This window comes from Lingula anatina, chromosome 9 (assembly GCF_051362555.1).
Source record: "Lingula anatina isolate TDL-2025a chromosome 9, LinAna3.0, whole genome shotgun sequence".
NCBI classification, from domain to species: Eukaryota; Metazoa; Brachiopoda; class Lingulata; order Lingulida; family Lingulidae; genus Lingula; species Lingula anatina.
Window position 1 is genome coordinate 4,998,867 of NC_141775.1, and position 23,944 is coordinate 5,022,810.

The following is a 23,944-nucleotide window of genomic DNA, read 5'->3' on the forward strand; positions in this document are numbered from 1 at the left end:
ATACAAAACATGCTTCGGCAAAACCTTTTAAGAGCAAATGTGCCACTGAAGTGGTTTCATACCTCCATGAACTCATGACGATCTGGAATTAACTTTCAGGCAACAGTCAAAACTTCTTCAATTTGGTTCAGTTTTGTTGTAGGACATGTAGGCCGTTGATTCGACGAGTAATGACCCACCCATTGTCTATTGTCTATGTGGTTCAAAAATGGCGATTTTGATGACCAAGGTATCTGCTAATTCCCTTGGTTCTGTAAGTTATCTGCTATTAAAAGTGCTCTGTGTGAACCGGCAATCTCACCGTGCAACCTTAAACTGTTCCTAAGGTGCCCAGTATCAAATGATACCACATTGGTCCCCAGATTATTCCTTTATTTGATCTGGTTCAGGTTTTCTTCGATGACTACCATTGGTGCTTTGGCACCAATGTGGTATCTACTCCAAATACTGGTGCTGTCAATGACCCTAGTCACTTTAGAAGCAGCTCACGCTTCGTCGAAGGCCTCTTCAGGATGTTTATATACTCTGTTTTGACCAGTTGGGCAGTACGGGTGAAATCTGACCTCAATAAAGAAAGCCACGCAGTTTCAGTGTTATACCCAGAAACGGTCATGGCCCCCAATTCATTAGAGAAACAGACGACGCTGTTTTGCTGTTTACAGTGGCTTACTCAGAGGTCGTCTTGTATCCTAACCTACTGAAACCAGTATGGTGTTCGTTAAATGCCTTGAAAAACGCGTTTTGCTGACAATTTGCCCCTCATTCTAAACGGACTAGGTGGCATTTGTTTAGTTGCAGCAGCATTTCCAGAAGGACAGTGCGTCCTGCACCCTGGTGGTAAGATTCTGATACATTGGGCGTGGCCTCTGTGTAGGTACATCAGTTTTGGCATAACCCTTTAAAACTGTGCGGACCATTCCGTGTGACACAATAGTCCGTCTGGCAATGTCTGTCTTTTTCGCTCCATTCTGGCACAGATTTACAATTTTGTATAACACTGCTTAACTCATTTTACCCACTGCAAAACCGACCGCTTGCATGCAAAATTGCAAATTCTTAGATGCAGCAGTTGCCGACATATGAATAATTTTTTGGTAGAACCATGCTTCGCCAAACCCAAGCTTTGACCAGCCCAAAGGAGCACTTCCCAATTAAATTACTGCATATCACACAATGTAGCAGTGCAACAGACATAGTAGTCAGTTAATTGGTAGCGACACACCTGACTAGACACTTCTCCAGTCTGATATCTTATAGGAGATCTTAGTTTTTTGAAAAAAGAACGCATTTTTACCAAGGTATACCTTTGAAAATGACATATTCCATATTAAATGTCAAGTCTGTAGATTAGTTTTAACCATCGATAATACATACCATTTTTCATATCTTTCACGAAGGACTTTCAGATTTGAATTAAAGTGTTAAAGAAAAACCTTACAAGGGAAGATAGAAAGGGAGGCAAAGCTGCCCCAAGGTACATGGGGCCATACAAAATAGTGGCGAAGAAGCCAAACGGCACGTATATTCTGGAAAATTTACAAGGGAAAAAGTCTTTTAAACTTTTTCCCTTGGCTGTGGGTGCTGGTCAGCTAAAGCAGCACAGAGAAAATAGGTGATTTTTCTTTTAAAAAATTATAAAATGTAAATGTCACCTTTTATCTATTCTATAAAAACAATGTTAGCTATTGAAACATCAACTTTATATTTATTGTCATTGCGTTTTCATGATCAATTTGGTTAGCATTTACAGCACGTTGATATTTCTGTATTTCAGAGCTGAAGGCGAGGCTGAAACCAGTTTTAAAATATTAAAGAATTACATAATTGAGTATTTTGTACAACAAAGAAGATTGTAAACAATAAACACCCAGTTAAAACAGGTTTTCTGTATTCTTGTCTTTTTTTTAATTCAATAAATTATATATTTTTATTGATAATTAGTTACAATTATATTGCATCAATAGAACTATTACTTCAATGAAATGTATAAAGCATACATATTGCAAAAAATAAGGAATATTGCCTTATTGGTACGAATTAAACTCGATTTTCTTTTGCCTAAAGTGCAACAGTAAGGGGGACCCTGCGATTCAAAGCGGACTGTTCATTTTAAATCTGAAAGTCTGCGGACTGCATGTTTTAATATAGGAAGTCCCCCCGACTTTCAGATTTAAAACTTAATATCCGTGGACCCAACGTTTTAAAGCTGAGTGCCTGCCGGACACTCAGTTTTAAAACATAGGGTCCGCCCCGCCGGACTCTGAAAGGAGGGTCACACTTTTGAGAGTTTATTTTCACAAATTATGATACCTTTTAGATGTATTTTTTTTTTTTTTTCAGTTTTACGGTCACCAGGATGTAAGGCATAGGCCTACTTCTGAAAATCCGGTGCAGTATTGAACATATTTTCTTTTCCTTTCATATTGTCTGAAAAAGACCCTTGTGTGCACTCTATATTCCACGTTTCAACCTTTTTTTAAAAGTTAGTCTAATGTCATAGCACCAAATCCAGAAAGTATTCTCCAAACAATGATTGCCATTACCGGCGATTTTTCTTGAAAATAACAGAATTTCAACAAAGGTATACAAAATTCTATAAAACACAGGGTTATGACTTAAACACAAAACGATGTTCTTGAGATCGCCTCTCACCCATTTATGCCTCATGCAATAGCGCTTCTTATCAAACATAGTAAAGGCTTGTCAAACTCTCTACAAGCCAGCTACACGGATGACAAACGAGAAAAAAAATGGAACGCAGTCAAATTTTGATGTACATTGGAAAGATGTCTATAAGAACTGTTTCGAAACAACAAAGGACACCAAACTGCAGTGGTTCCAATGCCGCATAATACATAGGCTCCTGCCTATTAAATCATATTTAAAAACTATAGAGCTTGAGAACGATGACGTCTGCTCTCTTTGTGCCAGGGAAGAAATTTCGCATGCTCTCTTCCACTGCGCGTATAGTAAGAAAATTTGGGAAGAACTGAAAGTTACATCTTTAACAGAACGAATAAAAACATTACCTTTAATGAAAAATGCATCCCTTTCGGCTATCGACAAACCCAAACAGCCCAATTAATTTTGTTATTCTTTCTACGAAATTTTATATTTACAAAAGTTTCAAAAAGAAAGAATGTACGCGTCTTTATTCACTCAAAAATTACATAAAGGATCAATTTATAAGAGAAAGATTCAATGCATTAAAAAAGCTAAATTTAACAAACTTTGAAAAAAAATGGGAAAATTGGTCAGAAATGTTTGAATTTAATTAGTATTCATCTGTTTCAGCAACATAATATATTGCACTTTTTTATTGTTAATAATCTATTGTATGTTTGGTTGAATACATTGTGGTATCGATCTTTATTATTATTATTATTATTATTATTATTATACCTATAGTTCATGAGATTATAAATGTATATTCGTGTGTGAGAGAGAGAGTGTGAATTTACCATTCTTAGGTTGTGTACATTCTTGTACTGAAATTTTTCAATAAAATAAATGATTGCCATTACCTATGAAGGCAGTAAAGGAATAACATTGTTTTTTTTATGAGTAAGTGATTGACAATATGTCTCAATAGTGCTGCCACAATTATCAGCTGAAATATGTGACAATCTACGAGATCTCAGAACTTGGAGAAAACCGAATCATCTTCCTCGTCATAATGCACGCCACTTTGTGGAAGAGCGCAGGGCAGTGGACTCGTAGAATCTAAAAATAGAATTAAGTTTTGGTAGTGTTTAAATGAAACTGAATCAAGGTTTTATTTACAAATAAGGTGATTTTCTGAAATTGCATGTATAATTTGGGTGGGGAGCTTATCTTGCCGAGGACACTTTTATACGAATTTAATGCGATAGCGCAAAAACGTCAGCATTTTTTCTTTTCTTTTTTTTTTTTTTTCAATTACAACAAAGTCTTTTAAAGCCATGCAATGGTTATCAATTGCAAACTCCATCTGCTTTTTTTAATACGAAAAATTACACCTTAAATGGCATTACACAATACTCCTACGCAATTAATTGATAACCTGAATACCTCTTCCATTTCTGATGCCTTTAAGTCTTCTTTTGCTAAAATATCACCTGGCACGTTGACATGCAGTAAATCTTCAGTGTCAACATTAATAAGCCCATAGAGGCGCATCGTCAATTCTTCTAAATCTGATAAATAAAAAAGACAACACAATTATGTTAGGGTTTGCACTGGTCCCTAAGGTTCAGTCGTGATTAATATTCATCATTTGGAAATGATTGGGATGACAATTTGTTTCAAGTGATAACTGATGCTAACAAAAAAGTTTTCATTTTAACTTCAAGTTTCGTGGCACTGAGGTTCCTCCAAATAGTTTGCAGATATCTCAAATAAGAAACTGTAGCCACATATGTGCTATTGGAATCTTAATTACCAATTACAACCTATATTTTCTTCATAATAATCTGATTATATTTAAAAACACCTTTTCATTCTTCATTTACTTTCCGTTGATATGTTATTCCGCGTTTTTTTTAATGTCATTGCTACCTGGGTTATCGTCCACGGCCTTGACCTCTGTGGCGCATGAGAGAGAGCTGATCATGTCCCCCTAGAACAAAACAGAAAATAGATTACATATTAAATAAAGGATTTAAAACATTGGTCAGCGATATTAATTTAGTAACACTAAAAAGTTGCTTAGTTTTACTTTATATCTTCTCTTAAATTTTGAACACAAATGCTGATGTTATCATTACCTAAACTGGTACAGGCAATGGATTTCACAAAACCGTGTCAGGCCATTTTTGGCGTTTGAAATCCAGATTACAAAACGAGATTTCACTTACCACATTAACACGGTTTGGATTGGTACATGACGTAATTTCCTCGTACATGACGTAGCCATAGTCTAGACCAGTGTTGGCAATGGTAGCAGCCATAACGAATGGGCCTGGTACCACTATTTCGGCATGAGAAAACTTGAATTGAAAAAAAATATGCAAATAAAAAGTAGGATACACGTGATCACATATTTTATTCAAATGTAGAGGCAAATGTGTCAGTCTATATGGTCATTAGCTCTACGTCTAACATTTTAATCCATAATCAGAGGACAACGACATGATATTAATGCTTTTGATATCAATATCAATATCATGAAAGTACTAGTAAGCACACGTTTTACCATTATTGTGCCAATCCAGTGTTTACACGGTTCCTAGGGACGTTTTTTTGGAGCATATACATAAAAAAGCAAATTATGCATATAAATAATCCCCAGCTCAGTTAATATGGAAACTATGGCGTTTTAACTAACTTACCCTCATTATGTTAAAGTGGTGCGGATTGGTCAACCACATCAAATGGGAGAGACCACGTGACTCGGCGTCTGTCAACACTTTGACAAGGCGATGAGCGTACACCTTATGGAGAAAAAATGATATTATAAAATAAAACATCATTTGAAGTAATCAGGAAAGAAATAAATTTTAGCAGATCTAAGATTTTATAGACTGCAAAATGAAGGTCCATGACGCTAATCGGACTCACTTTGACACACTAAAGATATCGTTATTTCAAAGATATATATTTTCAATTTGAAAATCATAGCAAAAACTAAATGTTTTATCACCTCACAAACACTATATTATTTTATCAGGAAACTATCACTATATGAAGGACTACAAAAGTCGAGGGCTGTCGTTACCTTTCCAACCTCGACAGCAGCTGCTTCGTGAAACGGGCATTTTGAGCGGTCTTTGGCGCCATCTACCACAGTTCTCTGGTAAGAGAATTAACACTACATATGATACCGTGAAAAAACGTATGTATCCTGCCAACAATTAATAGCTTATATCTCAGATACCCCTAAGGTACATGGTATAAGAACCTGTTAAAAGGACAAATGTTGCACTATGCACGGTATATTAATGCTACGAGTTAATGCCGTTAAATAGGGCCTCAGAGGAGTTTTTTTCACAAGATATTTCTCTGGCTATTCACCAGTAACATACTGTGCATAATTCTTTTCTGTGTCCGGCGAGGATTTTTGCGCAACAACTAAGTCAAAACCAAGTCAACCTAAGGTGGAGAACAGGATTAGATTATACTTTATGAGTACTAAATACAGTTTTGTCTACAATCTTGATCTCGTTTGATCTCGTTCACGGCGTCTTACCTTCAGTTTACTAATGACTTTGACGGCGGATGTCTCCGATTTCGTTTCTGTACTTGGTTGTATTTTTGGAAACATGCCTTGTGGAAACATGGATATTTTGTCAACACTCAGTAACGAAATGCCGCCCGTATCTGTGAGCTCATGCCGTGACGTCACTACGTCGTATTTCCCTTCATTACCTACAACAACAACAACAAAAAATAAACTCCAAGAAATACGAGTTCGGTGATTGAGCAAATTGTAAATAAATATGAAGTGAAGTTGAGATTAATTGTATTACACTGCTATTTTGACACTACCTTAAAATATTCCAGATTCCTCTTGTAACACATTTCAGTAGGCGTTATCAAAACACCATAAAACAGTTATATTGAAATACGGAGTATAAGCGCTCCAATAGTATAGAAATAGAATATCTAGCTGCCATGCCGTATTGAATTCTGTCACATCCTACAAGCAATGTTCCACTTTTACCTGCGCGTCTCACATCAAGGACTGACATGACAGCTCTCACAGTGACACCTGGTGACATCGGATGTAACTGTCGCAGATTCTTGAAGCCAAGATGGTAACGGCAGTGCTCTGTGAAACTAAAACGATACTTTAGTTCTTGAATTAACGATGTGTGCGATGTAACCAATAACCATAAAATGTAAAACAATACAGTACATTTTCATTTTCAAATGTTTAGCATGAATACAGTACAAAATAAACCTTATAAAGTACAAGTACAAAATAAACCATATAAACTTAAAAGGCTCTGAACATTTGACCTTTTTGTGTAAATATATTTAAAATATATATTATAGGAATGGGAATCAATGACTGTATGTGTATAATCATTCACAACAAGAATTGCTGATAATGTATAATAATGTATGGCTGTGAGTCATATGGTTTTACACAGAATAAACTGGACCAGTAGGCATGGTGCCCACTCTGTACTAGTTGCTACTCACTCTGTACTAGTACATCACGAATATTAAAGACGTGAGTACATCAAACCCGTGCTTTGCATGCAAACACGCACGCTTCATAATACGCCATATCTTCACTTTACAAATAAACACCAATTGATCTGACAAGTGCGCCGCATTAAAAATTTAGAAATTTAAAATCTTATAAGGGCTAATAATAATAATACAACGATAGACACTTACGTGCTGACTGACATCCCAATAGCTACCATGCCTAAAAGTCCCAGTGGTAATTGCCTCGCTGCCAAACCGCAGCTTTTAGAAAACTCGTCACTGCTGCAAAGAAGGCTGTTTTGATAAAAGGAACTGTCCCAAAGTGTCATCATTGCGCCGTCTATGGTTAATTCAAAGGGAGCTACAATCGTCTGCTCTTTTTCCCACGTGCTGAATTTTGGTTCTCCTCCTGGGAAAATTTCGGGAACACGAGACAGAATCGTGACCGAGGCGGGTGTTTCAAAATCATATCGGTCGTTAGGAATGCCCTTCTTCTTTTCAGCGTCATATAACCTTTCCTTCTCAATCCTTTCTAAAATATTCTCCGCCTTTTTAACAAGAGGCAGCGCCAAAATTGTCCTTGTGGACTGCGGGTATCTGTGATAGGACACCCCTGGATTCGATTTTTTGAAATCGACTCTCATTCGGGCATCTTCGGCTTCACTCGGCGATGTCGAGAATACCCGGTTCAAAATTGTGACATGCGCAGGCGACAGAGCGATTCCGCCGTCACATCCAGAAGCCTTCGCTTCCAGGCAAATGCGCTCGAAGGTCCCATAATCGTCTTCGTTTAAATGAACGCCCCATAAAACTGGGATGTTTCCAGATTTGGCGGCAAAAGTTACCTGCGTGTGAAAATATTGAAAATGTTTAGTCAGACATTACATTCATACTGAATAGATATCAAACACGTGTATTAGAGTATTAAGAGTCTTTAAATTAAACACACGCTTACGTGGCAAAGAAAAATGTTTTTTGTTTTTTGTTTTTGTTTTTGTTTTTTTTTTTGTTTGTTTTTTTTTTTTTTTTTTTTTTTTTTTGTGGTGGGGGTCAATTGGGGCTGAAAGAGAACAAATATTATTTATCGAAAAATTAATTTCAATGTTTCAAAAAACAAGTACAGGTTAACGAAACGAAACACATTTTGTGAAGTTAAAGAAAGGACAAAAATAATGAAGTGTAAATAAATTTTCAAAAATTTAATAAATAACACTTACTAATTTATTAATTTCATTAGCAAAAATCAATATTAACATGCTAAAATCCAACTGAAATATGCTATGGCCAGCCTAATTTAGGTATTTCATCAAAAAGCTGCCTCACCTGATTCCGCAAGGTCTGTATCAGAGAACTGAGAGGCTCTGATTGGGTGTCAAATGATATGTCATTGTTACCAATAGCAACAGCAAAATTCCTGCCGAAACCTCCACTGGCTATTGAGAAAGCATTGGCATATCCCTCGGCAGTTTCTATCATCGGAATATACCGAAAAGTGCCGAGCGGAAGTTTTAATCTTGATTCCTGCTCCCGGACCACAACTTCGTACTCCTCGAAAGCGCTCCCGCGCTGAACTTTAGGGAGAACAAATCCAGCAACGTTGCTATGCGACAGTGTGTTGGCATCCTTCAACATTAACAGATAGTCGTCTGCGCAGTTTAGTCGAACGAAAAGCGGTTGCGGGCGGTGCCAGGACTCGATGATTTTCAGAAACAAAGGTCGCGCGCTGTCCTTCTCGGCCATTGGGACCGTGTCCTCCATGTCTAGGACGACGATATCCGGGTTGATCTCCGGTATTTGCCCAGATTTGATTGCCTGTAAACTTGGAAAGTAGACACTGCGTACCAGGGGCTGGATATACTCAGTGCGGATGGCTCTGTTGCTTTGGGTTCTCGCACTGAAGAACAGAGACGCGTTTTCACGGCAGTTCACCAGGCGGCGCAGCAAGGCCCACCGCGTTGCGTTTTGGGCAATATTCATGTCTGTTGAATTATTTCCCCAGCCCTATAAAGCCAAAAATCAGTTGTGTTAGGTTGAACAAACGAAGTAATTTTTCTTCAATCGACAGCAAATTATGACAGCTAATATAACCTGGAGAGTTACATTCCTGATGAAGATGCTCTGAGACCTAGACATCAAAATATTGGAGGTAATTTTACTCATGAATATTAGCTGCTGACTGAAGAAAAAATTATTTATTAAAAAATCAGTTGTTATTATTAAGTACCTACCTCACTGGTTTATACCCGTTTACTAACTAACTAACTCTCTCTCTCTTATTATCTCTCTCTGGTTTATAGGCCTACCTGTTAAAGCCTACTACCCCCCCCCCCCCCCCGCCTCTCTCTCTCTCTCTCTCTCTCAGCCAGCAATAACACCTCTTTTGAAAGAGGTTGTGGGAGTGGCGGGGGCAGAGTAGTCTGCAGGTCCCCCCCCCCCCCCCCCCCCCCCCCCCCCCGGAAATGATCCCTCACTCCGTCCCCAGCGTCCACGAAGAGAAGATTATCTGGAGAGCCGTAGATAAAATAGGACAGTCTTGGGGGAGGAGGGGGGTTAGGCAGCGCTAATAGCAGGCCTATAAACCAGATGTTCAAGTTGATGAGAACGGAAAGAGGCCTTTTGACTGCGTCAGGTTTTGTTGGTACGGTAACGAGTTGCACACGTCATGTTAAGCCTAGGTCCCAACTACGTTTTGGACGCACGGTTTTTAGGTTCCTTGCGTCTGGCTAGGACGTAGCTAGATCGCACGTAGCGGCTGTTGATCATGTTAAAAAGTTTCTACGTGCTGTTTGCGTCCTCCAAAAGTCGCACGATGGACGTGCCCCTCACGCACGAACTCCCCATTGTTTTGGCCGTAGACCACACGTAGCAGCCCGTACGTTCGGTTGGGACCTAGGCTTTATCCGACTAGTCGCTTGATGCACTTTATGCTGTACCTTTGTACGTCTGGCGCTCTTATGACATTCACCTTGCTTACACTTATAAGTTACATATAACTTCAATGCGTACGCAGAGAGTAACAAATACTAAAGTGTGCATTAGACCTGTTAGGCGGGTCACAATTTACTATTCACATGTTTCTATATGATACAGACAGCACAAGCCGTGGATTGCAAGGACAAACATTGCACAAACGAAGCATGTCGGCAGTATTCCGAGTTTGGAAGCAGTTTGTTCCGTTTGTCCTCGAGCTTTGCTTGCAACCATATGTGTACGAACTCTGACCGACAAGATGGCCTCAGGGTACACGACACCACGATAACACTGAGATACCTTACCTCAATTACTGTGTATTTCTACGCCGTCATAATAATCTGAACTTCAACGTGGTGTGCAGTGTTTATTGACCTCCGCCGCAACAGCGGTGTCGTGGCCTAAAATAGACCAAAAGTAGGTCGTGCAGTTTACCTGTGATGTGGGTAAACATTTGCATCACAATGTCTGGATGCATGTGGGCCATTCAAAATAATAAATAAATTAATAAATAAATAAATAAACAATGATAATAATGATAATAATAAATAAAAATTAAAAAAATAAATAAACAAAAATTAGAAAAACTAACATGTGAATAACGCCAGTGACGCACGCATGTCGTGTAGGCCTACTATTTGTAAGCCTATAACTTTGACTTGCCCCTTTATTTTTGCTGTTTTAAACTAATACAACTCAACATGTAGGGGGCTGTATGCGTCACTGGCGCAAATGTCATGATGTGCCGTTTTTTGTGGAAGACTCCTGTATCTTCACAAACTACATATTTTGAGGAGCAGTGACGAATTTGTGAATTTTATCAATAAGATCGGATGATTTTTGTACATAACTAATTAATTAATTAATTAATTAATTAATTAATTAATTAATGGATCTTAACCAAAATCTATCCATTTATTCTTGGACCTTCTCGTTTCCTATCATGAAAATTCCATTTAAATCCGTCAATGACCAAGTCTGAATTCAACACCTGATGAAGGTACGTAGAAATAAAGGAGCTTTTGTCTTACTCTACCTGTATCTCAAACCGATTGATACGAATTAAACTTATAAGTTGTAAAACCGCGTCGATCGGAGAACGGCAACTAATTACAATGTGGATAATGGACTACGGCTTTCAGAACAATTAGCTTTAACTTAATAATTTTAAAATCTTGAGTATTAGCTTGAAGAGGCAAAAATGTGAAATCCGGTTATTAACTTTACCATGCGTGTGTGTGTGTGTGTGTGTGTGTGTGCGTGCACGTATACACGACTATTTTACCGCATCCCACATGCGCCTCTGTACAGTTTGCATCTGATGACAACATGTCTAGAACAGACGGAAGTAAGAATATATTTGGGGCCTGATTCATTTTGGGTTGAAACATTTTCACCTCCCTGGGGAAAGATTCAGATCAGCCCCTTACAAATATCTCAGTAGTTCAGAGAGTTGTAAAAAGAAGACAACCAGGACATAGAAAAAGGAGTAAATTTTGGACAGATACAGTCATCTGAGTAATGAAGAAACAATAACGATTGGGACTTATAAGGATATTAATATAATAATTGATTTATCCCACTAACCATCTATTGGTTTTATCATTTATATTAAAAATCACAGTAAGAGTTTTTAATTTGTTTAGGGCTAAATATACTTTATACACTTTCAAAGGCATAAAAAAAACATACAGTCTATTTACTGCAAATTTCCAGAAAGACCATAAAAATGCTTGACTGTGAAATAAGAAATAATACAGATAAATTTTAACATTGCGACTTCAATTGTTATTACACATAACTTTTATTGAAAAAAGTGGCAATTGTCAATACAGTAACATGTGGTCTGGGCCACTTAGGAAGTGGACTAGATTGGGATCTGGCCTGTGACACATATATTTCAATGATTCCAAAATTATGTTTCTAAAAGATTACCCCACTGAAAAGATTAATCATTTACCAAAGCTATAACAATCTGGCAAGTCCTAGATACAATGTAAATATTATCATGCTATTTTAAGGTCAAGTTCTTTTTTTACCATAATTATCTGTCTTAATGTCAATAAGCAATATGAATCAAGTAGCTTATCAGTTACTTTGATACATTTATTTGATACAGAAACAATAGAACTAAGATAAGTCTGAAGAACAATTTACATTTAAGTTACATAAACTTGATGAACTGCCCTTAATAACCCTTGTCTGTATCCGGGGGGGACTTTGAATAAAGTTCTCTGCCAATTGTCAAGTTGGATCAATTTAGTGTGTAAAAAGATCCTATTTATCCCCCCCCCAATAAAATTGCTTGTTACAGGCCTGCTGAACCCTTCATCATAAGAAATACAATAGCAATCAATAAGCAAAGCCTCAGAAGGATTTTTAGGACCAAAAATGAAATTGACCATAAGGCCAAATTTCTTTGTCTACTTAAATATATGATCACTTCACAATAGTCAATCAAAGTTAGCCATTCTTTTTTTTTACAAAACAAATGTAATGTTGCCTTTCAGCAGTCTGATTAATCTTGGATCAAATTAACAGGGAGTTATTTGGTTCCAGTCTTACATTTGTTGCCCCAGTGATCTTGTTAAGAATATTCAATTTTGGGGACTGACGCTGCTTTAGACCCCATTTTCTTGCTGATCACAGATCACACCCACTTGCTGATTGATTGACAAGTATTCACAGACCACACCCACTGGCTGGAAAAATGACTTGATTGACAAGTGTTCAAGTGAACCACTTTTTCAGCAACCTTTTGGCAATGTGACCCACCCCCTCCTTGGCCAATCCTGTTGCCTTGGAAACAGTTTGATTGACAGGCTTGACAAGCATTTCTTCCATCTTCCTATTGGCCAATGTGTTTGTCAGCCAGTCTAATCCTTCAAATAATCCATCCCCTTTTATGGCACACGTAGATTGGATAACTAGTGGTGGAAAAAATCAGAATAAATCAATAAATATTATTATTGCATATAAAAGGATCAATATCAGTCAACTGAACTTAGTTGACATACAGTGGATTCGTCACTGGATAACAAGATTACTTTTAAGCCATAATTTAGGGATTATTTATTTCAGGATATACATCTTGATGTACAATTTAGTTACATGGTCAAGTATAATGTGGATTCTACAGAAAACCTGATCATCTATTGATACTAGCAACCCTTGCTATCAACACAATTATTACTACAATTGGTTGATCCAGGTCGTGTTACTGTTTCATCTACAAATATAACTTCCATTTCTTCGACTGAAAACTTTTTTAATACAAAGTATGCATGAATCCTAGTAAAAATAACATATTTATCATCTATAAAATTTATGCACAAATCCTTGTAAGAGAAACATATTCAACGACTGTATAATTTATGTGTGAATCCTAGTAATAAAAATCATATTCAATCTATTTGAAAATACTTACACCACTGGTGTCTAATGGCGTTCAGCCCCAGGGCTTCAACCACCTCAGCACTGCTCAGGGCACTGGCCACATCCTGCTTATTGGCCAAAACCAGAAGAACCACCTCTTTCATCTCCTCTTCTGACAAAATACTGTGCAGCTCGTCCCTTGCCTGCTCCATTCTATCCCTGTCATTGCTGTCGACAACAAAGATCAGAGCGTCAGAGCCCTGGTAGTAATGACGCTGAAGTGGTCTCTGGAAATCAGTTATTATAATACTTTTAAATTGTATTACCTGATGCAGGGATTATCTTTTTAACAAATGTAAATGGACAAATACATAAATCTTGCATAAATTAATGATGAAATAGTAAATTTTATTTACAAATACACTGATACACATTTTTGCACTAAAATAAATCTGAATCTGTCTTTGTGGAGAACTGATAAATTTTTAATTTTTTTTTTTTTTCTAAATCTTGGAAGATGTTTTTCTGTTTTTGTCTCTTACTCCTTTTAACTTTTGTAAAGACTTCACATTTTCACTGGGCAAAAAAATATAGATACATAACTTCATAATCACAAAAATTATGTAACTATATAGCATTGTGGTGTTTTTACTGCATAGAATAGAACTTAAGGGTAGCCTGCATTTTTATTTTGTTGCTACCGCTAATAAAAGGAAATTATGCCCTAAAAGATACAGTATCCGTAAAATTTAAATTTCCTCAATGAAAAGAATGAGTAATTACTATACCTATAATAAAAACCTTTCAAATGAAAACTACTCACAATCTTGTCTCTGCCACCCACGTCCCACACAATGAAGTCATAATTCTTATACTTCAGCTCCTCAACATTAAAACCTGATAGAAATAAATTTAAGATGGAGTACTTGTAAAATACTGAGGTAGATGTCATAAAATCAATTAATATAATTACATAAACACATTTCTTGAGGAACACTGTTCTAATGGAATATTGATGTGTAATCAGATGTGTCAACTGTAAGAAAAGTAAAGCTTTAGCACTCCTTTATCTAAGCTCATTTTTGGCCTAAATGAACAGTTGTTATCCCTTAAAGGTTTGTAAGCAACTTTTCACACATGTACCTATAGTGGGAATGGTTGTGATAATTTCACCCAGTTTGAGTTTGTACAGCACTGAAGTTTTGCCAGCAGCATCCAGACCTGTTGTAGATTAGAATAAACATAATAAATAAAGACATATATTTTAGAGGAATACAGGTAAATTGGAGTTGATACATGTGCACAAAGAGTTTCACATATGGGTTACCTGATACCTGTTTTTGGCATTCCTATTTCATATAAAAAACATATTACATTGTTTCTTATAAAAACAAAAATACTGTAAACAGCAACATTTCCATATATTATATTTACCCAGCATAATTATCTTCACTTCCTTGTGGGTACAAAGTCCTGAGCCCATTTTGAGGATACTGCTGTCACCTGCAAGCTACCATGGGTATCTGGTGAATTATATAGACAATTAATTATGATAGCCCACTTATCAATTTCTAATTTTCTCTCCACCTGTAATAAATAACCAACATCATAAACTCCAACACGAAAGTTCCAACCTGGAACCGCCATGTTTGTAAACATTCTTGGTCACGTGATCTCGATCGACCAATTGTATCTGTCTTTTAGATATAGGTCAGTTTCGTGTGCGATTTCGAAGCGGATGTGATAAACAGTGGTAGATATAGCAAAGTATCAAATGTAGAATGAGGTATAGTGAGGTGGACAGAAGCTGACTTTGTCTTGCAGTATGGGGCAAACATTATCTAGTTGGACGAAGAATAAGGAAGCAAGAATTCTCTTTTTGGGTAGGTATCTCCCTCTCTCTTTTTCTCTCCCTCTCTCAACTTGGTTTAACAAAAAGATGGAGTGAATATTACTTTTAACAAAGAATAATGTTGTTACAGTTACAAAAATCGAATTACATTCTTTATTTTGCAGGTTTAGATGCGGCGGGGAAGACCACGATTTTATACAAGCTTAAACTTGGAGAAATTGTTACTACAATTCCGACGATTGGTAAGACTCCCGGTGTGGCGTGTACCGTTTTCAATATATTTTGATTAATTATTGATTTGGATCACCACCAAAAAGTAATCATCTGTTTCTTGGCCCACTTCTGACAGTTCCTGAAAATTTCGTAAAAATTGGTCCATAACTTTTTGAGTAATGTTGATGACAGACAGAAAGATGGACAGATCAAACAGGGGTGAAAATATAACCTCCTTGGCGGAGGTAACTAAGGGCACGCTCGGCTGTCACCTTGATTGGATAGTAAACGATTGTCGTAAAATCGCTAAATGATATTAAAACCGGGTTCATAAACTTGAAAACCACCTAGGACAACCTTAGACTGCCACATTAATCCAACACAATGCAAAAATAAACTATAACAAGTGGTTAAAGCCTTCAAACCGAATGTCGTAAAGTCCCCATATACCTCCATAGAGACAATAAAATAGAGTCAGCTTGTGAAACAAAACTCAACCATTTTCAACATAATAATTAAAATAAAATACTGCCGGGCATCGGAGCGGCTTAAAACTTGGCAAGCTTACCGCAAATACTGCAGGCTACATCACCCCGTCGCTCGTTTGTAAGTTCCGTGCATGGTCAAACCGTAAATCAAAATTCCACCTCTGATGTTTATTTCGGTCCACTCTAACCTCCAATTCAGGAAATGACGTAACCTCAGAGGTCGTATTGTCCAATGGCATGGCTTCTTTTTCGTAATTGGAGGTTAGAGTGGACCCAAATAAACATTTTATTGTCTCTATGGAGGTATATGGGGACCTTACGACATTCGGTTTGAAGGCTTTAACCACTTGTTATAGTTTATTTTTGCATTGTGTTGGATTAATGTGGCAGTCTAAGGTTGTCCTAGGTGGTTTTCAAGTTTATGAACCCGGTTTTAATATCATTTAGCGATTTTACGACAATCGTTTACTATCCAATCAAGGTGACAGCTGAGCGTGACTAAGGGGTACTAGTATGTTGAACACCCAAGACGAAACAAAATAGAGTTCACTGATAACTGTGACATGACACTGTCCTTTTCACACAAATACACTCAAAGTAATATGATGACTGGGTAATCACATACCTTATGGTGCTAAACTTACTTTTTTCCCCTTTTCATTGCATACCAAAATACTAAGTAGACCTGATCAGGGCATGATTAAGAATTAAAGTTCACCACCTGTGCCATAAGTCATGGTCCATATGGGACAAAGAAAACCAAAGAATTTTAATTAAAATGGATTTTCATGTCATATATGATGTGTCACATTGATGTTATTTGTTTAATACTCTCCAAATGACCATATGCATGATTTTCAGTGCAGTTCTAATACCAATATTTACTTTAAATTAACAAAAAAATGGTAATGATCTTATGAAGGTATTTTTTCCTTGTTTTTTATTTGAGGCTTTATAGAATGTATTTGAATGTTTGTATTATCCTTTAATTATTTGTTTTCACCTAATGCATCCAAAGTTTAATACTACTGGTAAATAAAATTTTTCAGGATTCAATGTGGAGACAGTGGAACACAAGGGGGTTGATATTACTATGTGGGATGTTGGGACCAGAGATAAAATGGTAAGAAGTTGGTGAAGAAGATTTCTCATTTTACACAGGAATGATATGATTTTAAAAACATTAAAAGAAAAAGTTAAGAAATTATGAACAAAGACTAGATAAAAGATAAATGAATGAATTAATAGCTAAATTCATAAATTAAATTTGCAATTTATTTGACCAATTTTAGCAGATTTATTAATCAGTCTGTACTTAAGTGTTCTTGCTCTTCCCATGTGCCATCCCACAGCGCCCTCTATGGAGACACTACTATCCTAACACCCAAGCCATCGTTTACACCGTGGACAGCACAGATAAAGAAAGGCTGGCAGAGGCGGGAGAACTGCTGCTTGACGTATTGGGGTCTGACGACTTGAACTATGACATACCCGTGCTCATCGTCGCAAATAAACAAGATCTTAAAACCGCCATGACTCCCTCTGAGATTTTCGAAGCCATGAACATAGTGGGTTCAAAACACAATGTATTGGCATCGCATCCATGGTGTAAGTGCATCTGTATATTAGTGCAGCAGACTTGTAGGTTAGCATACCTCATACGCTTTGGGACTGGAGATTTTACTTGAGATATGAGAAGATTGGAGTAAGATAATGACTATATAATTTTTAATGTAATATACCAAAGATAAACCTTTTCTTTAGGTAAAGAATGGTGTATGTTGGAAGGTGAAAGGTTTTGCAGAGTTCACTGTGTTAATTTATATGTGTATTTATGAATAATTCTCTTTAGTGAAAAGGAAGCTAAAAATTGCAACAAAATTAAACATGAGATGACATCATACATCTTGAAATTGATTCATCTCGACTGCAGTAATATTAATAATAAATAATCTATATGTTCCCTGCATATTTCTTCATTGCAGATATCCAGCCAGCATCGGCCACAGAGGGCACAGGACTGGAGGAAGGCCTGGATTGGTTGGTTAGGCAGATGCAGGTCAGAGAAGCCTGGAAGATGGCTGTTACACCAGTAAAACAGACTGTAGGTGGAGCCAAGGAAGCAGGAAAGGCAGGGATCTCCTATGGAAGTGAATACTTAACCAAAGCCCTAAGCAGCATCAAAGGAATGTTTACCAGATGATTTTTTTTTCAAATTTTAAATTGTTTTTGTGTTTCAATTAATCTGTGATGGTGTTTGTGCCTGCACACACTTGTGTGCAAATACTTGTCTGCATCTACACACTGGAAGCGGCACACATTAATTGCATTTTGTAGTAGACTAAGTGGACAGTTTGGTGGCGAAGTCTTTTATGGAACATTGTGGCTAGCTTAATATTTGAATAAGATAATACTGACTTGCTCATGTGTGGTGAATCCTAAAAAAGGTAATTACTTACTTTGTCATGTGAATGCTAGATTTTAATGCCTGAATTTAATATTGGGTCTGAACTCGAGAAAATTGAAGCTTGGTAGGTTTGTTGTGCAATAATTTAATATATAATGTATTGTATATATAATGTAAAAATAATGTATAATATTATGTAACTTTAAAACTAAACTTTTATCAGGGAAGTGTGGAGTACTTCAAATGTATTTGTCTGTGATAGCTCAGTTATTTCAGGGATATTTTGTATTAGATTCATCAGTTTTTTACTTGGTGTACATGTAGGAACAGTTATTTCAGCTTTTTTGTGACATTCTGTTTTGACAAGATTTTGAATGATATATCTGTGAAATTTGATCTTTTAATTTCTAGGATTTTTTGTATGTATGCATTTTAATGTTCTGTTATATAAATATTCATTTATTACAATTTAATTCATTTCGATGGGCCAATGGGAATTTATTTCTACTCTTAATATAAATATAAATATTCAGAATGTTATATGAAATTTTAAAATAAATGTGTCATTCCATTGTAAGGGTTTGGTTTCTTTCTCTTTCTGTTCACACTTTGATGGTATGTTTCTTCATAGTCATAATTCTGTATGCATATGATTAACTTGAGATTTAAAGTAAAAACCCCCTTGACTGAAAATGATATAAGTATATTTAATATAAGTATATTTATCTGTGATACCGAAGTTAGCTGTAATCACAATTTTAGATGTGCAAATTGCCAGTAAATAAAAGTTTGTCAACCAGTATTTTTTACTCCCTGTTTTTATTTCTTCTGATTTTTAATGAAAAATCCAAACTGTTTCAAAGAGTGATCTTTTATAGAAATGAATATTTCTGATTATTATTTTTTTTTTTTTTCAAAAATGAAGTTAGAAAGAATTATTTTAGATGTGGTTCGGATGAAATTGCGTTCGTGTTTAATCTTTTCATTGGTTATATTTATATCAAGATTTAAATATCTTATTTTCATTTCAAGGACTCATTCTGCAAACCAACCCTATTTCAACATACCAGTGCGTCCGCCATCACGACAAGCGACGTCACGCTATTCTGGCGGTTGTCAAAAAACTTCCATTTCAATACAAAACAAATGCACCAGTCTGTGCAGGTAGGAAAACTATTGCAGGCTTACGTGTTGCTTGTTCAAAATAATTGTGTCTACATCACTCAAGACAATATATGTGATTAACATTGTATGCGGGTTTGTTTTGCTTTAACACCCTAAAAATAATAAACAATATTTGTTTACATGTACGTGTTGATTGCGTAAACAGGTGCAGGTCGGAATAGCCAATATATACCGAGGTTCCGTTATCAATTTCCAAACCTTTGCTGTTCTAATTAAATTACCTTGATACCTGGTGTGACTTGCCATCATGGAATTGGAACAAAATTATTTTATATTTTTGCCTCACATAATAGGTAAGTGGTTTAGCTTTATTTTACTCATTCAACTGTTAGTACTTTTTAGAATTTTTTTTTATTTCTAATTATTTTATTAATTTGTTTATTTTGAAATTGTAGCTCTAAGATAAAAAAATTAGATGTTGATTTCTTTTCTCTCTGTGATGGATAAGATATGCATTGTGTATTAGTGGGCAAAAATAACGCATATTTTAGTCCAGAGTTTAAAAATCTTTCATCTACTCTGCCCCCGTCTTTCGTTGCGCGTGATTATAAAACGTAGACAATATTAGAATTTCTGTCTGTTAGAGCATCAGTGTAGGGCCTAATTATAAGTTCTTTGCAGTTAATTATACCTTCATTTAAAAATATAATCTTTACACATATGGTACTTGAGGCACATTTTCTCTTCTGTTTCACAGGTTATTTGAGAATCCTCATGGGACTCGGGTTATTTCACTGTTTGCCTAACCACCCCGTCAAGGCTTTTTGGCTTTACACATTCAGTTTTGCTTTGGACATGGTAGACGGACCTATTGCAAAGTACCTTAATCAAAGTAAGTACCGTTAGGTCCTAAACAGAAAGCACAAACAAACAGCTGAAAAGAATTTTTGTTCTCCAAAACCATATATCTTGTCTTATTATTGGAATTCTAACTTAGGATCAACATTTTGCCATTAATTTTATTTCAGTGAGTGTTTTTGGCACTCTCTTGGATACGATGAGCGACAGAGGAACGCTGCTCTGCATGTTAGCGAGACTGTGTCTCCTCTACCCCAGACATGCTTTCCTTTTTGTTGGAGTTGCGTGTACTGATGTATCTAGTCAGTGGATGCACGGCTACAGGTGGGTTATGTAACCAACTTACTAAATAAATAAGTAAGTAAATAAGTAAATAAATAACTTTCTTATTCGTTGAAATAACGGAACTAGGATACCTAGCTTACTTTACTTTTTATTAGAAAAAACATCGATATATCTACGGGTGTATCTAGTCATTGGATGCACGCGGCTACATGTGTTTCTGTTCTCAGAAGAAATACCAGTCAAGTGCGGCGCCCAGTGATGATAATGGCAGTGCAGGCCCGTAGCCGGGGGAGGGGGAGGGGGAGGGGTTGCCGAGAAAAGGTGCCCTCTGGGTAAAATTTTATTTATGGAGGCTTCATGGTAAAAGGTCCACTTTTTCAGAAAAAAAAAAAACACTTTTGAAATTGCTGGCAACGGGCCTGCAGTGGATGGCAATACAGAGAAACTGCATAAATTTTGCTGCTAACTTTGAGACCATTCGTGTTGTCCATATGGGTCAATTATAATTAAGGAGTGTTGAACTATTTTTAACGCAAAAGCGACTGAATAGATGCTACAAAAACTCCCTAGCACTTTTAGGGTGTAGCGCTTGTGACTCAAATATCGCCCATTTATGTGTCCAAGTATAGAAATAGCTGTAAAAATGCGAGAAAAAATTGTTTTTTCAATTTCCTAAACGAAACCTCGGTTTGAGTACAGTCAGGGGTTATATCTAGCTTGATTTTTGATCCATCATTTTCATTTTTATTTCAGTTCACTTTTGCTTGGAAGCAGAACTTACCAGACAATCGGCCTAGAGTGCATGCCATTCCTTTCGCTTCCTAAATTCACAGTAATAATTAACTTATTATGTTCTTAGTAGGCTTTAAGGATATGTATACTAATGGATAAGCGTAACTGAAATATACATTTAAGTTCAAAAACCAATGCTATTATAGTTTTTAATAATTTACTTACTTATTCACTAATGCATGACCATAATAGTTTACTATGTTAATAAATGAATATCTTGGTATTTTATTTTCCAGAAAAAGGTGATATTTTGCGGAAGCATATTATGTTATGGATTGTTATACTTCACCACCTTCACCAAAGGACCGCGAGGTTAGTATGCCCGGGTATTAATGTTGGTTAATTTCAGGATGGGCATATGCTCATGAAGTCAAGTTCCTTTGTTATAGGCCTAATATGTGGTAATTATGAATATGACCGTCTTAACATTAAAATGGCGAAATAATGTAGCTTTTTCATTAAAAAAAGAAAGAAAAAGTGAAGCATGGCGTTCCAACAGTCATTGTGATCAACGTCCTATACTTTCTACCATTTGCCAAGGGCTGATGACGTTATTTTTGTGCAAATAAATAAATAAATAAATAAATAAATAAATAAATAAATAAAAATAGAATTAGCCAGAAAAATATGTGTGATTATGTAGTGAAAAAAGATCTCTTTGTGACCTGTGTAACCCTGGCAGGAGGGGGGGGGGGGGGGCGTTGGGCCCCACGAACAAGAAAAACACGTTCGTAAGTTTCTTCAGGAAAAAAAAAACGAAAATAAAATATTGTTTTTAAAGTATATATTGACATTATAGTTACATTGTAGGCCTGCATTGTTTACCTTTTATTGCCATTGCTATCCTCCCCGCTGAATAACGTAAGAGTACATAAAGTATATTTCATTTTCAGTTCCTGGTGTAAAAATGGGGCTGTGGCAGGTGATCTGTATTGGCTGTTCTCCATTCGCTGCCCTCCAGGTGGGTAAGACTCTAGTTGAGCTGGGAGAGGCCACCCTCATCATGGCGGCTCTGGACGCCCAGAAGGCTCAGAAGACGGGAATAATTATGAGGGCTTTGGTTTCTTGATCTGAGCAAGGAGGTGTATGAGACTGAGGACAAGAAAATCATGGCTGGGAAGATATTACAGGACATGTCCATAAAGGAACTTTCATTGATCGAATTTTTATTTTTTATCGTTTTTAACGGCAAATTACTAATCGTCATACTCCGAAAATTGAAGGTATTAACTATGGTTTTACAGCTTGTATTTAATACTACAATATTTTAGCATTTTGTTATTGTTAATTCTACCGAACTTATAAGGATTTTAGACTTTAAATAAATATTATGATCATATTATTATTATTATTATTATTATTATTATTATTATTATTATTATTCCTCCGTGCAATTTAATGTTGGTGCCGTCGAAAAAAAAAACGAGGCTTTTAAAGTTCCACTTCAATTTAAAGCTTAATTTTTATTGTGTTATATTTAAACTTGACTTTGTTTTAGAACGGTTTTGGTGTGTGTGTGTGTGTGTGTGTGTGTGTGTGTGTGAGAGAGAGATTCTATATGTTTCTATTTTTTTCATCCCTGAGGTGGTAATAAAATAAAATGAAATGAAATAAAATGAGATATGCAATTAATTGCATGATGCTGGTCTGTCGCCTTGCTTAGACATTGAGAAGGCCCTTTGATGATTTACAGGTAGGCCTACGGGTGCATGACAGTGGCGGATCTACCAGTAGTTTAAAATTATAACAATCGAATCGAGACAATACAAAACAATTCTACCGTTTCTGTACCTTACATGCATGTACGATAATATCAGTTTACTCGTCCGCTCGGCCTGCAATTTTGTTTTCTCCTTGCCCCACCCCTTCCCAGCCTCTATCTTACCATGATTATTCGTCCATGATCTTCCCCTCGCAATAACAGATCTGTGCAGAAGAGAAGCGCGTATCCTGCATATTACGATGATATTATATAATGACAGCTACTGAAGGATAAAGATGGATGCATCGTTTTTCTATTTTAATCAACGTGCACTTTATACAAAAAGCTTTAATTTGAAGTGATAACGTTAACAGCTCTTTGTTTGAGCGGGAAAAGTGCCTTAAAATTAATTTCTCTGGGGTAAACGAGAATTTTCCCTATTGCTTTATTTATATCAATGGTTAATAAATCCATTCTGACATTCAAAGCTAGTAGATTAAAAGCGTGATTTTTGTAAAAAAAAAAAAAAAAAAAAAAAAAAAAAACAGGCCTACTGCATACACAGAGGTCAACATGCATGCACAGGTTTTGAACAGAATAATTGCGATAACCGCCAGTTATGTAGTAAATTGGAAATTATTATTTTTCTTTGTGTTAATTGCTTACGGTGTATTTCTTTTGAAATTTTGATTCTCATATGAAGGGTTGCTATCTTTTTAACAAAATATGCAGGAATGAGA

General features: G+C 36.3%; 4 protein-coding genes across 7 annotated transcripts; 2 read left to right on the plus strand and 2 right to left on the minus strand.

Annotated features, from left to right (window-relative positions):
* Positions 1–3,137: 3,137 nt before the first annotated feature.
* Positions 3,138–10,553, minus strand: LOC106156104 (uncharacterized). 3 transcript variants are annotated; one of them, XM_086995639.1, is made up of 11 exons: positions 10,413–10,553; positions 8,461–9,138; positions 7,327–7,982; positions 6,641–6,756; positions 6,167–6,345; positions 5,696–5,770; positions 5,310–5,411; positions 4,836–4,967; positions 4,537–4,597; positions 4,051–4,175; positions 3,138–3,723 (listed from the first exon to the last, which is right to left on the minus strand). In XM_086995639.1, exons 2-11 carry the CDS (start codon positions 9,112–9,114, stop codon positions 3,628–3,630), a joined length of 2,196 nt encoding a protein of 731 aa, XP_086851765.1. In that variant the 5' UTR covers positions 9,115–9,138; positions 10,413–10,553; the 3' UTR covers positions 3,138–3,627. The 3 variants fall into 3 exon arrangements, with proteins under 3 accessions (XP_086851765.1, XP_086851766.1, XP_086851767.1); XM_086995640.1 differs by lacking the exon at positions 10,413–10,553 and adding an exon at positions 10,071–10,390; XM_086995641.1 differs by lacking the exon at positions 10,413–10,553 and adding an exon at positions 9,366–9,390.
* Positions 10,554–11,892: 1,339 nt separating this feature from the next.
* On the minus strand, positions 11,893–15,132 carry LOC106156107 (uncharacterized). Its single transcript, XM_013531220.2, has 5 exons — positions 14,917–15,132; positions 14,626–14,703; positions 14,306–14,379; positions 13,535–13,769; positions 11,893–13,034 (listed from the first exon to the last, which is right to left on the minus strand). Exons 1-5 carry the CDS (start codon positions 14,963–14,965, stop codon positions 12,838–12,840), a joined length of 633 nt encoding a protein of 210 aa, XP_013386674.2. The 5' UTR covers positions 14,966–15,132; the 3' UTR covers positions 11,893–12,837.
* A 42-nt stretch (positions 15,133–15,174) lies between these two features.
* LOC106156098 (ADP-ribosylation factor 3) lies at positions 15,175–19,244 on the plus strand. Of its 2 annotated transcripts, none has more exons than XM_086995644.1 (5): positions 15,175–15,365; positions 15,499–15,576; positions 17,085–17,158; positions 17,388–17,680; positions 18,021–19,244. In XM_086995644.1, exons 1-5 carry the CDS (start codon positions 15,308–15,310, stop codon positions 18,082–18,084), a joined length of 567 nt encoding a protein of 188 aa, XP_086851770.1. In that variant the 5' UTR covers positions 15,175–15,307; the 3' UTR covers positions 18,085–19,244. The 2 variants fall into 2 exon arrangements, with proteins under 2 accessions (XP_086851770.1, XP_086851769.1); XM_086995643.1 differs by having other exon boundaries at positions 15,176–15,365; positions 17,388–17,643.
* Positions 19,245–19,511: 267 nt separating this feature from the next.
* On the plus strand, positions 19,512–22,841 carry LOC106156103 (CDP-diacylglycerol--inositol 3-phosphatidyltransferase-like). Its single transcript, XM_086995645.1, has 7 exons — positions 19,512–19,606; positions 19,773–19,920; positions 20,325–20,459; positions 20,596–20,749; positions 21,464–21,542; positions 21,739–21,814; positions 22,396–22,841. Exons 2-7 carry the CDS (start codon positions 19,875–19,877, stop codon positions 22,569–22,571), a joined length of 666 nt encoding a protein of 221 aa, XP_086851771.1. The 5' UTR covers positions 19,512–19,606; positions 19,773–19,874; the 3' UTR covers positions 22,572–22,841.
* Positions 22,842–23,944: the final 1,103 nt, after the last annotated feature.

What these genes read in the sequence shown, in the direction of transcription:
- LOC106156103 (XM_086995645.1), top strand. Translation starts at nt 19,875, where the DNA reads ATGGAATTGGAACAAAATTATTTTATATTTTTGCCTCACATAATAG. An exon ending in ATTTTTGCCTCACATAATAG is followed by an intron (nt 19,921 to 20,324) that starts GTAAGTGGTTTA and finishes TCTGTTTCACAG; the next exon opens with GTTATTTGAGAATCCTCATG. An exon ending in CTTCACCAAAGGACCGCGAG is followed by an intron (nt 21,815 to 22,395) that starts GTTAGTATGCCC and finishes TTTCATTTTCAG; the next exon opens with TTCCTGGTGTAAAAATGGGG.
- LOC106156098 (XM_086995643.1), top strand. Translation starts at nt 15,308, where the DNA reads ATGGGGCAAACATTATCTAGTTGGACGAAGAATAAGGAAGCAAGAATT. An exon ending in AGCAAGAATTCTCTTTTTGG is followed by an intron (nt 15,366 to 15,498) that starts GTAGGTATCTCC and finishes TTTATTTTGCAG; the next exon opens with GTTTAGATGCGGCGGGGAAG. An exon ending in TTGGGACCAGAGATAAAATG is followed by an intron (nt 17,159 to 17,387) that starts GTAAGAAGTTGG and finishes GCCATCCCACAG; the next exon opens with CGCCCTCTATGGAGACACTA.
- LOC106156104 (XM_086995639.1), bottom strand. Translation starts at nt 9,114, where the DNA reads ATGAATATTGCCCAAAACGCAACGCGGTGGGCCTTGCTGCGCCGCCTG. An exon ending in ACCACTTTAACATAATGAGG is followed by an intron (nt 4,968 to 5,309) that starts GTAAGTTAGTTA and finishes TTTCAATTCAAG; the next exon opens with TTTTCTCATGCCGAAATAGT. An exon ending in ATCCAAACCGTGTTAATGTG is followed by an intron (nt 4,598 to 4,835) that starts GTAAGTGAAATC and finishes GTTTTGTTCTAG; the next exon opens with GGGGACATGATCAGCTCTCT.
- LOC106156107 (XM_013531220.2), bottom strand. Translation starts at nt 14,965, where the DNA reads ATGGGCTCAGGACTTTGTACCCACAAGGAAGTGAAGATAATTATGCTG. An exon ending in CACAACCATTCCCACTATAG is followed by an intron (nt 14,380 to 14,625) that starts GTACATGTGTGA and finishes TATTTCTATCAG; the next exon opens with GTTTTAATGTTGAGGAGCTG. An exon ending in CGCCATTAGACACCAGTGGT is followed by an intron (nt 13,035 to 13,534) that starts GTAAGTATTTTC and finishes TTCCACCACTAG; the next exon opens with TTATCCAATCTACGTGTGCC.